The following is a 15,487-nucleotide window of genomic DNA, read 5'->3' as shown; positions in this document are numbered from 1 at the left end:
GTTGAATGCAGAACTTAAGTCTATAAACAGCAATCTCACATATGAGTCTCTTTTTTCCAGGTGGGTGAGGGCTGGGTGGAGGGCAGAGCAGATTGCATCCTCTGTGGACCGTTTGGCTCGGTATGCAAACTGGAAGGGGTCCAGGGTGGGGGGAGAATGGATTTGATGTGTGACATGACAAGCCGCTCAAAGCACTTCATGATGATGGGTGTCAGTGCCACGGGGCGGTAGTCATTGAAGCAGGATGGAGCAGTTTACTTCGGCACAGGTATGATGGTGGCAGCTTTGAAACATGATGGGGCGATGGCTTGCTTCAGGGAAGTGTTAAAGATGTCTGTGAAGACATCCTTAAGCTCCTCAGCGCAGTCCTTCAACGCACGACCTGGGATGTTGTCTGGGCCTGCTGCCTTTCGGGTGTTGATAGCAGCAAGTGTCCTCTTCACGCTGTCGGCAGAGAGGCACAGGGGCTGCTTCGTGTCGTGGGGGGTCTTCTGTGGGCAAGTGCTGTTTTGTGCTTCAAAGCGAGCAAAGAAGCGGTTCAGATTGTTGAGCAGAGGGATGTTGCTCTCACAGCTCTGTGGCGCGGGCTTGTAGTCCGTGATGGCCTGAATGCCCTGCCATAGGCTTTGTGCGTTCCTGCTGTCTTTGAAGTGGGTTGTTATCTTGTGAGTGTATTCCTTTTTTGCTTCCTTGATGCCACGGGACAGTGTACATGCAGGCGTACACTGTCTGTACGCCTGCATGTCTGTCTATCTGTTTCTCAGCCATTTATCTGTGTAATGTGTCTGTGATTGTTAGCATTGAGCTAGGGTACCTGGAGATGTGCGCTTGATTCTGTGATTACTTTCTGCAGTGTATGCGAATAGGTGTCAATATGTATATTTGTTTGAATCTGTTTGCACGCACGCCTTCTGTTCTTAGTGGTTTGGTGTTATTCTACAGGGATAGAGGAACACTGTGCGACATCACTAGGGCTATGAGGTGGGCTCGATGTGGAGGGATGTAAGTGGTGGAGGAAGAAAGGGACCTTAGCTCTCGGCATAGCCAGTGACTCATCAACGAGGTGACTCATGCACCTCAGTAATGTGCAGGTTTGTCTTTAGGAAGGGAGAACCAGGCTCCATCTTTAGTTGTTTTTATTTTAGTGCTGCTTTTTGTCTCTTGATAGTGTGTGTGTGTGTGTGTGTGTGTGTGTGTGTGTGTGCGTGCGCGTGTTTGTGTGTTGGGGGGGTTAATTCCTGTCTCCCCTTTGGTGTCTAAAGCAATTTAGTTTCAGTGCTAACAGGGGAAACTATCTTTGAGTCTGTCCATCAATTGGAAAGCAGTGAGGTCATTTGCGAGTTGGAAGGTTTGAGTGTTGCTCATGCTGACTGCTTTCTGATTGTTATGGGCCTCAGACGGTTTTAGTGATATCATAATTATCATCGTAATTAGTCAGATGCAAACAGCCTGTGGAAATGTACCTTATTCATAAATTGTTGGATGGGAAGCCTCTTAAATGGTGCCAATTGTAGCACAAATGACAATTGTCTTTCTGTTTCAGATGTAAAACTGAGATAAAAGAAAAAATAATATGGAGATTATATTTGCATTTTAATCTTTTAACATGCCTTTGACACTAAGTACAGTTGAGTTACAGATACATTAACTCCAATACAAGTCCTCTCAGGTCCAATCGTGTTGCTTTAAGGGGAGCATAATACTCACAGTAGAGTCTAACTGCATTATTTTCTCTTTTTTTCTTTCCACTTGTAGACAAGTTTCCTCTCTGAGGCCTTCTTCCCCTCAGACCCATCCACTGACAAGGCCTCAGATCCCTCCTTCAGACTCCACGAGGCTGTGGCTAAGGTACAGTAAGCCTGCTGTATGTTTGTATGGTGCATGTTTGAAACCCAGCTGCCTTGCTTTAGCAGATAGAAAACGGTTGCTGTGTAAATATTGTAGTGAACAAATGTATGTGGCCAATCAAAAAGAGAGGCTTAATTAGTGGCACATCAGTGACAGGAGATTGTGGAGAATGTGGTCAACGTGGTGCTATTTGCTCTGAGCTTTGAGGCCTGTCATAGTCCTTCTGCTGCATACATTGATATACATTGTGTGTGCGTCTTACGTCATACTGACACAAAGGAGATCGTAGATTAGGATAGCTGGCTGTGAAATTGTGTGAAGCTGAGCATGTCTCATTCATCACTGGAAATGTGCATGTTTGGATTAGATGTGTCAAGACGATGTTTGGTTTAGCTTTCAGTTCACTGTTACAAGCAATTTATGAGGGGCTTTCTATTTGTCTACAATCACTTATTCCTTTGACATTCTTATAAATAAAGTTGGCAACCATTAAAAATACCTGAGACTATAAAGGTACATTGAAGGAGTTTGATGTGAGTTATGACCACCTGAACATCTGACTTGGTACTAGTCCAGCAATCAAAGTGAATCAAGCCCACATAATTACAGAAAAGAAGTCTAGCCGTTAGCTGCTAGTTGTTGTCTTGGACTCAAAGTTTTCCATCACACATCTGCCTCTTCTTCTCCTCTCTCTCTTTACACACACACACACACACACACACACACACACACACAAAAACAAACACACACAATCACTGTCTTCTGCTCTCTCAAGCAGACGCGTGCATCCACCCCAAACAGACAGCTCTGTCTCTCTGTCTCTGCCCCTCGTTTCCTCTCTCTCGCTCTCTCCCTCCGCCTCTCTTCCTCTCTCCAACTCCCGGCTCAGTCCTTAGGCTGTCAGGACTCTTGCTGAGGTGCTGGCGGAATGCTTATGCGGCTCGTCGCTCTCCCACCCAACACCCCCACCCCACCCCGCCCGGTCTGCGTCTCCGGCCCCTCCGCCCTCCCCGGCTGCGTGTCTGCACTCTGCAGCAGGGGGAGGCACTGTCCGCAGCCACCGCGTGCCACTTCATTAAAAGCCAGCAGTCACTCCTCCCGTCTCCGGCAGACACTGATTGCTCGGTGGAGGACTCCAAACTGACAGCTCATTTTTCAGCCTACCTGCTCTTTGTCTCTTTGGGAAGGGCAGGTTGCATGTTTTGGGGCAGGAACAAGGAAGGACCCCCCATGCCCCCGATAATACCCCTGTCCCCCATCATGCACACACACACACACACACACACAAAGATGGTAATAAAATAGAAAAAGAGTAAAAACATAAGTGCTCATAAATATTTTTTCCCTTCTTCTTGCCGCAGCTGATGAAGGCCTCTGTAAGTACGTGGCAGAAAGAAATATGAATGTCGTTACAGCTTCTCATCTCTGCCAAGGAGATAATGTTCAGTGCCACAAATTATTTGAGCTGAGTGGAAGCGGCCTGGCAGTGCGACAAAGAAACACAGAACAATGGCATATCCTTTTAAAAAAAAGATAAAGAAAATGAGTACGATGTTGCCATGGTTTTCTTTCTTTAGCCATTTACATATTCAAACGGAGCCTCGCAAGCTCAGTTAACTGTGCTGGGAATCGGTCAGAGTGTGCCAAAGTTTGAGGAGAAACAGCCACAGGGTTGATTTAGAATTCACAGAAGAGAATTGGAAGTGTCAAAATATCACATTTCTCAACACAATGGGCAGAGGGGAGAAAAACTTTACTGAATAACAAAGAGAGAAAAAAAGTCTCAAATCTTTTTTTTTCCTGGATGCCATCTGTCTCTCTCTCCCTTTCTCTCTCTCCTTTCTCTCTATCATTCTCTGTCTTTGCCTCTCTCACTCTCTCTCTCACACACACATACACATAGACAAATACACACATACATTCAAACACTGCCCAACTCACAAAGGCACAGAATAACAACTATAAACACTGACAGATCACCAGACAGACAGACAGACAAACTCAAGTGAGAGAGAGAGGGAAAGAATGAGAGGGGGTCAACTAGGCAGACGTACACAGAAAACCATTGCAAAACTCTTCGGCTCTTCCTCACCTCTCCCTCTCCTTGTGTTCATGCACACATACAGTATCCGTATATACATGCTCATATGGAAATAATTCTGCCAAGCGGTAGTGTCTTATCAAGGGATCCATCCTGATCTCCTGGGACTCCTCACACTGAGAAACATCTGGAGGTGGAGAACAAGAGAAAACCGAGTAGAGAACTCACTGCAATTGTTTGAAACCATACATCCACATTGTGTGCTGTGAAGAATGGCTCCACGCTTCACCTAATAAAAAAATCTCTCTAGCTGCTTAGATTTTTTGCAGAAAATTCAATGAAAGAAACACCGAACCACTGAATAATTTCTTACCTCAGGCTGATGGGAACATGTAAAGCGTGCTCACAGCCATAGTACAATGCTGTTACAGGTTAGGATGCACAGGCAGGAATTTTATTCTTATTCTTTCTGTAAAATGTTCCTACTGTTAAAAGCCAGACGACTTAAACCACATGACATGAAGACATAATTAAATCTGTGTGTGTGTACGGTGAAGTACTGAGGAAATAAAGTTGGTGAAAACAATTTAAAACATCACCCAGGAGTCACGAGCCGTATTACAACTAAGCGTGTGCATGCAGGTGACGCCACAAGTTCCTAACTGTACTTTGTGTAAAAGTGTATTTACATGCATAATCCCAAACAGTGTGTTTGCTGTTGTCTCCTCCAGCCACCACCCCAGGCTGTGACACCTCTCCAGATGAGGCCTCGCCCATGGAAAACACTTATAATTGTAAGGGTGACATTAGCACTGAAGGTCAGGAATGTGGAATAGTGGAAATGTGCAACTCGGTGTACAGGTATGGAGCTGACCCTGGGGAACGGGCCCAATAGAGGCTGATGGGGGATTAATTGATTCAGCTGCCAAGAAATCGGCTGTGTGTACCCTGTGATGCGCCAGCGTTCCCCAGGAACAATGAAATTCCCTAGGAAGCCTGGGACCAGCGCGGTCCGTCATGAAAGGCTCAGGCTCTCCTATTCGCCACGAGTCCCTCGGGGACGGCAGCAATGCTCTGCTCTTTCTTTGTGTTTGCCGAGAGGGCCGGGGGATTTTTCACCTCACTCCAGGTCCCTGTGCTCATTTTTCACCTGGGTTTTGGCTTCAGCAGGGGGAAAAGGTGACAGACGGGCTCTCTGTGTTGCTAATTTTTAAAGTATGAGGCCAGTTGGCTTCCCTTGAGTTGGCATGGCGGGCTGGCATCGATCATATGGGGCCTCCAAACTCACACACACTCAATCACCTGCACCCACCAAGTCCCCTTGCAGCATACATTATAGAAATACACACACATACCAAGGGAGTGGTACACATGACCAATGCTATGGTTCCGCACAGGCTCAGGGGAACATTCTAGAACTTTTGTGAAAGTTCCCAGTTTTTTTATGTGCTTGTTCACCAATTAACATCCTGGATGTTGCAGGAAAACAATAGCATTCCCTTATCACCTTGTTATTTGTTTTAGTCCTTATTTGTATAGTTATGTTTGTAAACCATATGTAGTTTGTCTGAGCTGAGCTGAGTTCCACTACACCGCACAGTCATGTGATTGCTTTTTTTGGGTATGATGGATTCGATCAGCTCAGCATCTGATAGGATTTATTATTATTTCAAATATTATGCCGCAGTAATATCAGACAATTTCAGAGTGATCTATTTTCAGTTATTTAAATTTCCTGCTGCTCTCTTATTGTTTTAATCTGTTCTTTGGATGTCCCAGTATGCCAAAGATATTGGCAAGTTCTGTAGAAATCCATCACTGCTGAGATCTTATTTCTCAAATGAAAGCCTTAGTGACAGTTGAGACTATCAGAAAATAGATCACTGCATGTGAACGCAGAGTGAAAGAGACTAGATGCCATGAATCCTTACTATCAAATCGGATTAGATTGATGGCGATAGAGGGTGACTGTGAGGCAGGGAAGAGTGCTGGACCATGCAGCATCCCAGAGGACCGTCACTGCCATCCAAATGTCCCATGAGGACAGCTCCCAACATTATCTCACATTCTGGATCCAACTCCCTCTCACGTTCTGTGCTCTGCCTGTGTTTAGCACATACATATGTACCTGGTTGAAGATGAAGTTGAACCCGAAATGCATTGTGTGCAGCACACTGATAACAGGAGCAGAGGAGAGGGAACAGACTCATCAGTCCCAGTGTTGTACATCCTGTGAGGGAGGGGGAAATAATGGGGGAGCATCTGAGATGGAACAGCCCTGATACAATGATGGACCGAGTGGCCATGTGTTAAGAACCCATTAACCCACTGAGGAAGCAGAGAGAGAGGAAGCCAAACGAGAGAGATGGATTTGGGCTGGGGTGGGATGGATAATCGGAGTGGGGGTGATGGGAAGGGGTGGGTTGGGGGTTGGGGTTGTGAGGGACAGGGGAATGGGAGAGGGAGGAGAAGAGTGTCATGGTGTGGAGAGGAGGAGGAAAGAATGAAGAGCAGCAGCAGGAGGAGGAGGTGGAGGATTCAGGGGGAGTTGGATCACATGGAGATGGAGTCGCCTCTGAGAAGGAGGTTTTGAAACGAACCTGCCACACATCCCAGGCTTCACCCACCCCACTCTTTCTGCCCACCTGGTGGGGACAACTGAATGCACACCACAGGCAAGAACAGCCATCATTATGCTAGAAGGGTATTGATGGAAAAAAAAAAAGTTTAGTTGTGAGGCAGGGCAGTTTTGGGGACAGGACTGATAGGTAGGGGTGTTGAAATCCCAGAGTAGGCCTGGGCATACAGGATGACGGGTCAGAAGCAGATATTGACGAAGCAAGTTTTGGGACAGCTGAAACTGACAGGACATCACTGAATCACTGAGATCCTGTGCTGTGCTGGGTAGCACTTGGCAAACTTTGGAAAGTGTCCCATAGGGCACATTACACTTTTTTGGTGGTAGACAATGTAATCCTAGAATGCAGTGAAGACATTTGTTCTTGTCTCTTGCTGTTTGGTCTGTGTGATATTGCCATTTCAACAGCTTTGACAAATCTGAAGAGTGACCCTGAAAGACACAGAGTTCCAGTCTGCAGATGGTACTTGCCTGAATATGAATGAAAGTGTAGTGAATATGACCATGAATATGAACTTGACTGAAGAGTGGCTTGAGCTTTACTAACCTCAATCACACACTCTAGATGTATTAAGTATATATAGCTAAATCCTGAAGGCTTTATGCATTCCTTGAGACATCAAGAGGTCCTCATTGTGTGCCTCTGGTAAATCCATTGTTCACCACAAAGTTAATTACAGAAAAACTGTAGAACAGATGAAAATAGGTGTTTCATTTGCACAATGAATGAGATTCACATGAGTGCCTTGCTTGGTCAAAGTCAATATGCGGCAAAAAACATCCATTTGGTTAACTTTCATTAACTGAGAAAGTGATGTAATTTCTCAATAAAATATTGAAGCAGTTCATATGCCATTGTGGCGGAGATGGAGGGACATGCCACATGAAGGCCTTTGAAATCAAGTTAATTGAACAGACTCACTCAAGGTCCAGCTATGTTTGAAACAGAAGGATGGAATAATGACATGAAAATTGGAATTAGCTGTTCGTGTAATGTTCAGAACCGCACTGCATTGTTCAGCACACAGTAGAACAGCTACAGCTCAACTCTTTCCCTCCTGCTACACCTCTGACTGGAATTTTCCAGGGGAAAAGAAGTGGGGGTGGTGGTGCGCTGTTGGGCGAGCTCTGCTCTGTGAAGACCCAGAGGACCCACTTTGTTGCAGCTCACGTCCAAGCTAGGACAGGGGTGATGCAATCAAAGAGGACACGATGGCATTGATTTGCCACCTTTAGGCAGTGGGATGGTGCGTCTGTGACGTTTTCCCTGCTCATCACGGGTTAGCATCTGCACACAGATGTGTTTCTTCACCACTGAGAGATGACTGAGTGTGTGTGTTTGTGTGTGGGGGATGGGGGGTGACAGTGAGCAATGGAAGTGTATTCAACAGAAGTGATAGAACATCAAGCTTGTCCAATCAGAGGTGCACGACATGTACCAACTCTTTATGCAGTACAAGTAGAGGCAGCGACAGCGGCAGCCAATCAGATATTTGATTATTTAATGGCAAAGGCTGAACATCGTGTCCAGAAATGTTTGATCATCTGTGCAGAAGCTGTGCATGTCTGGTCTTCTTTTGAAATGATTGTATTGAGGGTAGAGGCTACAATTAAAGAAGGAGAAATTAATAAAAGTGGAGGGGGTGATGGCAGTGGTAGGCATGATAGTGTCTCTGTAGATGGTAGTGTAATACAAGGATACAAGGATACAAGGAAGTTTATTGTCACATGCATATAGTTACTGGAAGTAAGAAATGCAGTGAAATTATGTCTGGTGTCAGCCTATTTGTGCAAAGGGGGGGGGTTAAAAAGTGCAGTAGAAGAGGGGTTTAGTAGATTAAGTGGCAAGGGCTGCATAAGAAAAGTGGGGGGAGGATTGGGGGGGGGGGCACCCAAGAGCAACAGGGGGCAGGAAAAACTCCCTTACCAAGGAAGAAACCTTGGGCAGATCCACGGCTCAAGGGGGCTAACCCAACTGCCAGGGGTCTTGGTGTGTGTGTTGGGGGGATGACAGGGGAGATGGGATAGTGTGCTGTGTATGTGGGTAGAGGCCGTGTGCAATATGTGTGTTGGAGAAGCTTCCTCATGAGACAATGTGCTGTGTATGTAGGGGGGGGGGGGGGGGGCAGTGTGTTGTAAGTATGTTGGGGATGTGTGTTGGAGAAGCTTCCTGATGAAATAATGTGCTGTGTATGTAGGGGAGAGGGGGGGGGGGCAGTGTACTGCAAGTATGGTGAAGGGACTTACTATTGCAAGCAGATTGTATGTATGATTGTATGTATGATGTATGTGAGTGATGAAGATGTGTGTGTGGGCGGGAGGGGAGTTTAGCAGTGACTGTGTGTGTTTGTGTGTGTAGTGTGTGTGTGGGTAGGTGGGGGCAGTGTTACATTACATTACATTACATTACATTTGGCTGACGCTTTTTAACCAAAGTGACTAACAACATGGTAAACAGTAAGTTTTTAGAACAATTCTCACAATTTTAGGACAGTTTAAAAAAAACATTAGAGTACAGTAAGAATAAGTCGCCGGGTGAGTGCTGTTTTTTTAACAGTTACTTGTCAGTTTAAAACGGCTGGTGAGTGCTAGGATCAGTAAGACTTGTTGTAAGTGTTGCTATGAGTAGATGTTCTCTAAAGAGCTGGGTCTTCAGGAGTTTTTTTGAAAGTGGAAAAGGATGTCCCTGCCCTTGTAGGAACTGGCAGTGTGTTCCCCAACGAGGAACAACAGATGAGAAAAGTTTGGATTGGCTTGGCGTGCATCGGGTGGTAGAGCTAGGCGTCGATTAGATCAGAGGAGCGCCTGGTGGTCTGGAGGTAGTGTAAGTCTGTATGAGGGGCATTCAAGTAGGTGGGAGCAGAACCCGGAGACTACTTTGTAGGCAAGCGTTAGAGACTTGAATTTGATGCGGGCCGCCATAGGTAGCCAGTGTAGCTGGATGAGCAGCGGGTAACATGTGCCCTTTTGGGTTGGTTGTAGACCAGGCGCCTTAGCGTTCTGGATCATCTGAAGTGGTTTCACTGCGCAGGCTGGGAGACCTGTCAGGAGGGCATTGCAGTAGTCGAGTCGTGAGATGACTATTGCCTGAACCAGAAGTTGGGTAGCATCTTGAGTCAAGTAAGTCCTGATTTTTCCGTATGTTGTAGAGTGGATGAAAGCGGCATGCCCGGGCGACTGAGGCAACATGATCCGAGAAGTTTAGTTGGTTGTCAAGAACAACTCCTAGATTTCTTGCAGTCCTGGTGGGGTGAAACAGACAGGGAGTCAAATTTGATGTTGATGTCGTGGTGTATGGTAGGTTTAGCTGGGATGACCAGCAGTTCAGTCTTTGAGAGGTTCAGCTGGAGGTGGTGTGCCTTCATCCATGTAGCTATGTCTGAAAGGCAATCCGAGATCCGTGCTGAAACCAGGGGGTGCGTCAGGTGGAAAGGACAGATAGAGCTGTGTGTCGTCTGCATAGCAGTGGTATGAGAAGCCGTCTGAGCAGGATCTGTCCCAAGGAGGTGGTGTAGATAGCAAAAGAGGAGGGGCCCAGCACTGAGCCCTGGGGACCCCTGTGGTTAGATGGTGAGGTGCGGATAGCTGACCAAGCCATGATAACGTTAAGCGGCGTCCTGTGAGGTAGGATTCAAACCAGGAGAGAGCAGAACCCGGAGATTCCCATGTCAGCCAGTATAGAGAGAAGGATGCGGTGGTGATTAACGTGTCAAAGGCAACCCGATAAGTCAAGCAGAATGAGTACTGATGACCCGGCGGTCGCCCCTGGCTTCTTTAAGGCTTCTGTTACAGACAGCAGAGCCGTTTAGGTAGAAGTGGCGGCTTTTGAACCCAGACTGATTTGGATCCAGAAGGTTGTTCTGTGAAAGGAAGTCAGAGCCCTGTTTGGAGACTGCTCGTTCAATGCCTTTGGATAGGAAAGGCAGTAGTGAGACAGGCGGTAGTTCTCGACTTGAGCAGGGTTGAGAGAAGCTTTCTTAAGTAACGGTGTTACCGGGCCATTTTGAATGCTGTTGGAAATGTGCCGGAGGTTAGCGAGGCATTGATCACATGTGTGATAGCTGGGCGATGGTCGGGCTGATGGACTGAAGTAGGCTCGTAGGTATAGGGTCCAGCGAGCATGTGGTAGGACGGCTGCATGTCAGGAGTCTGGACACTTCACTCTCGGAGAGGCGTGAATGCTGAAAAAGATGTTCCAGTAGTCCCTAGAGGTTGTAGGAGTCGCGGTATCTGAGTCAGATGCGTTGAGTGGGCATGTAGAGAATTGACTGCTGATTGCCGCCACTTTGTTTGTAAAAAATGAGGCGAGGTATCTGCAGTAAGGCTGGATGGAGGAGGAGGCAGCTGAGGGTTGAGTAGCGATTTGAAGGTTGAGAAAAGTTTTCGAAAGTGTCTGTAGCTGTTGATTTTGTCATGGTAGAAAGCAGTCTTAGCAGCAGTGATGCTGGCTGAGAAGGAGGTCAGGAGTGTCTGGTAATTTTTTGAGGTCGTCAGCTAGTTTGGATTTGTGCCATTTCCTCTCCAGCGGCTCTGAGTTTGGTGCGCTGCGATCGGAGGGTATCATTTAGCCATGGATGAGAATGTTTGTTGTGTGCTGTAAGTATGTAGAGGATGTGTGTTGAAGAAGATCCTGAAGACAATGTGCTGTGTATGTAGGGGGGGGGGGGGCAGTGTACAGCAAGTAGAGGAGGCTTACTGTAGCAAGCAGTGTGCTGTATGTATGTGAGGTGATGACAGTGATGATGTAAGTGTGTGTGTTTTTTTTGTGTGTGTGTTGGGGATGGGGGGTGGGGTGGGGGGGGGGGGGCATAGAAAGGCTAGGCAATCAAGGACATGGGTAGATGGAGGAGAAATCAAAAATAATAAATAAAAAGTTCTATGGAGATGTGCAAAAGTTGGAGAAAGTCAGATATGTGTGTGTGTGTGTTTTGTGTGATGAAATAAGAAAATAAATAAAAGGTCTGTAGCATAGGGTGAGGGATGTAAAAGTGCTAAAAGTCTTGTAGGTGTGTGTGTGTGTGTGTGGGGTCATGAGTGCTGAGGAGTGAATGAGTGCCAAGTCAGTATAGTGTGAGTTCAGAGTTGGGAAATGTTTGAGAGTGCTGAGGAGTGAATGTGTGCAAAGTCAGTATAGTGCGAGTTCAGAGTCGGATGGCCTGGGGATAAAAACTTCTCCTGAGTCTCTCAGTTCTGGCTTTGTGACTACATAGGCGTCTTCTTGATTTCAGCGGTAGGAATAATCCATTGTTAGGATGAGAAGAGTCCTTCAGAATCTTTTGGGCTCTTAGGAGTACTCTTCTGGAATAGATATCTTGTAGAGCAGGGAGTTGAGTTCTTATAGCACGTTCAGCTGAGCACTACTCTCTGCAGAGTACTACAATCTCTAACTGTGGAGTTCCCATACCAGGTGATGATGCTACCAGTTAGAACACTCTCAACCGCTGAAGTGTAGAAGGCCTTCATGATGGATGTAGAAACTTTGAATTTCCTTGGCTGACGAAGGAAGTAGAGTCGTTGTCTGGACTTCTTCAGAACATATTTAGTGTTAACAGTCCATGTTAGGTCTTCAGTAATGTGGACACCAAGGTATTTAAAACTTGTGACTCTCTCTACAGGTTGCCCGCTGATCATTAGTGGGGTGTAACTGTAGTTCTGCTGCTGCCTTCTGTAATCCACTACCATTTCCTTGGTTTTATTGATATTCAGTGTCAAGCTGTTAGATTGACACCACTGTGCCACCTCATCAACCTGATCCAAGTAGAGCTGTTCATTGTTGTTACTAATCAGGCCCAAGATCACTGTGTCATCTGCAAACTTGATGATGGAGGTATGACTACTGTTGGCTTTGTAGTTATGTGTATAGATGTTGTACAGCAGTGGACTCAAAACACAGCCTTGGGGAGCACCAGTGCTGATGGTTAATGAGTCAGATGTCAGACCCCCCACTCTAACCACTTGTGAACGGTTGGTGAGGAAGTCAAATATCCAGTGACACAGGGTGGTGTTCAGTCCTAAGGCCTTCATCTTTGTGACCAAGGTGAGAGGTACTATCATGTTGAATGCTGAACTAAAGTCAATGAACAGCATCCTCACATAATTCCCATTCCCCTCCTCCAGGTGAGTTAATACCGAATACCTAGTCGGATTTTCAGGATCTAGGGAATATGACCCTTTTCTTCATATCCACACATGTGACCTCACCTCATTTGTCTTGGCACCCCTCTGTCTGTCTCTTTAATCCTTACCTATCTCCCATGCATACCGAGTCCAGTTGGGGCCCAACTGACTTGTTCAGTGAAGGATGGACTTCTCCACACCATCTCTCTTTGTCTCTTTTTTCCCCTTTAATATAAACTGATGATTAATATGTGTCAGAGTTGTTCTGTCAGACTTCCTTTGCTAATTGTCATTTTATTGGTTTCTTTGATGGGTCTGTGGAGTGTAACTCTCCAAGATGTTCATTAGACTGCAAAGAGAATCCCAAAAGCTTCACTTGTGAATTTCACACTTGACTGTGCTCTGCTTTTCCTCATAACTAGAAGTTAAAGAAATTAGTGACCTGGAATGAATCTGTAAAATGCTCAGCTATGTTGCCCAGACTGCTCCTGTTAATACATACTGTAGCATTTGTGAACAATAATTTGTGGCAAGTTGTTTCCGTTTTTATTTAGCTTTGAACTTTATAAACAAAAGGTTTGAAAGGTTTATAGTTTTTTCATGTTTGAGTCTTAACATGTTTTGAATAATTGTGCGCTGAAAATGCTTTTTTTTTAAATGCAGATGTATTACATGACATCTCATTAATTTAAATGAGTTGTTTTCCCCTGAGTCTTTTATATGTGCTGCTTACACAAGTTTCAGAAGCTTGCATCTGCTTACCCCCTCGCTCGAAAAAGTGGCCATAGTGCCAAGCTGGAGACTGGACGAACAGCCGACCCAAATAAAACACAGTGTCTTCTCCCAGCTCTCTCCTGTTGGCTCGTTTGTCCCCTTCACGAGGCACAAACTGTCAGATTTCCTGCAGCCTCATTATCTCTTTAAACCAGCACGACTCCTGACTGCTGATCTCTCTCCCCACGAGCAGGCACCCACTAACCTCTCCCGCTCTTCTCGCCACCTTTTCCTTGGAATAGTGCCATGGAAGTTTATTGTGCCTTAATATACAACATGACGAGGTGTCAGGAAGTAATTTTCCCTGACACACAGGGATTTAACTCCTCAGGTCCAACGGCACATCTCTGAGATGGGTTTCTCGTATCACCTGAGCAACACAACTGGCGTCTGGGTGTATGAAAGCTGACACGGACGCCGGTTGATGTGCATTGTAATGGGGTTGAGTGTAATTTGTCCGGAGATCCACGCCGGTCAAGCCGTCTCCCTGCACCGTCCCCAGCGCAGCGAGGACGCACAGCTCATCCATCACTCGCCTGTGATTAAAAATTCTCGTTGCACTTTTGAGGCTTGTCTCCTTGGCGGCCTGAAAAATTGAAAACTTAAAAATTGAGACAGGATGACATGTGGGAACTCACCCAGCACTTTTGAGAACACCCCCCAACCACTGCCCCCCTCCCCCATCTCTTTTTTTTTTGGAGCTGTCTTTTGTCTTTTGACTGCTCATATTCATTTCGCTATCCTCTGTCATCTTAAAAGAATAATGGGGGAATTTGATGATTTTATATACTGCTAAATGAAAGTGTCACATTTTAGATTCAAGATAATATTTCAATTCATTGAGGACACTTATACAGCTGCTCACTTATAACAAAGCAGTGGCATGTACTGTCAAGGCAGGCTGACTTATCACAGGTTGACCCAGTCCCAGTCCAGGTGATGGAGACAGCATTCCACAAATTAGTTTCAGGTATTTCTGATGCTAAAATAATTTTGCTCTTAGGTGGTCCAGTATTTTGCAGCATTACCTGGAAATGCATCTTGCACATTGTGTGTTTTTTTTATTATTTATGTGTGTTTCTTATTATTTATGCTGCTATTTATATCCACACTCCATAGAATTAAGTACATTTTCGTCATGCTGACCTAACACATAATTATGTTGTTACTACCATACGATCTGAGCTTCAAGATCACAGATTAATCTGCAAAATATATAAAATAAGTTTTGTTCATTTGAAAGTCTTTATTCTCAGTGTAGCTGCTATAATGTAAGTCAGGACCTGAGCCTGACCTATATATTTAATGTAGTAAGATTTAATATTCAAGATTTAATCGTTGCCCGCTGAGGAAATCAACAGTCTTTCACAGACCAAATGTTATCAGTCTGTCAGTCTAATCAATCTATTTATCGATCCATCCATCATTCTACAAACTATAATGGTGCTGCATGAAATGCTATCATTAGCAGAAGCTAGAGCTATGAAACACCTCACCCTGATACAGCTTGAGGTGTTCTACTGTTGTCAGAATACTGAGCATATTACCTATGACAGGCGAGCCCTGCTCACCAGCTCATTGCTGTTTACCACAATACGCTATATTAAGAACACCTGAGCTGACCCTAGTTTCCTGCATTTTCAAAGAGAATGTGATTTCTAAACAACTCAGGTTTTATTTGCGAGAAGAGCCTGCCTTAGATGCATAAGCTCTTCTGTTTGTTTATCACTTGAAGGCTTTTTTTGACATATGAATAATTTGTGTGTATGGGAAATCAGGGTCTTTCATGGAATCACATGTCTTTTCCATTTCCTCCTGTGTGAAGCCATGTTCTTTTTTTGTTTTGTTTTTACTTTTCTTCTCTTGTATTAGTCACTTAGTAATGGACCCTGCAGTGTTTTTTCTTTTTCTTTTCAGAAGTCCCACTAAAGCCAATTAGGAGAGTCTGATATGCATCTATAATTAGGCAAATAGCACTTAAAATGAAATTGTTAGGGGTGCGCGTGGACATAAATTGTAGTAGTGGGTTCTGTCTCATTCAGTTTTCTATGGTTGAAAGTATTTCTCCA

General features: G+C 45.2%; 1 protein-coding gene across 2 annotated transcripts in view; it reads left to right on the top strand.

The window, feature by feature from the left end:
* The window catches only part of LOC125300857 (inactive N-acetylated-alpha-linked acidic dipeptidase-like protein 2), a 213,473-nt gene that overhangs the window by 175,606 nt on the left and 22,380 nt on the right, over positions 1-15,487 (top strand). The window contains exons 11-12 of one of the 2 annotated variants that reach the window (XM_048253009.1): positions 1,756-1,848; positions 4,621-4,683. In XM_048253009.1, coding sequence (XP_048108966.1) covers positions 1,756-1,848; positions 4,621-4,683 — 156 coding nt within the window. The remainder of the gene's footprint in view (positions 1-1,755; positions 1,849-4,620; positions 4,684-15,487) is intronic. The other variant, XM_048253010.1, reaches the window with a different exon arrangement.

The sequence above is a fragment of the Alosa alosa genome, chromosome 9 (genome assembly GCF_017589495.1).
Source record: "Alosa alosa isolate M-15738 ecotype Scorff River chromosome 9, AALO_Geno_1.1, whole genome shotgun sequence".
NCBI lineage: Eukaryota > Metazoa > Chordata > Actinopteri > Clupeiformes > Clupeidae > Alosa > Alosa alosa.
Note: the sequence above shows the minus strand (reverse complement) of the source record. Positions and strands in the feature narration are given on the sequence as shown.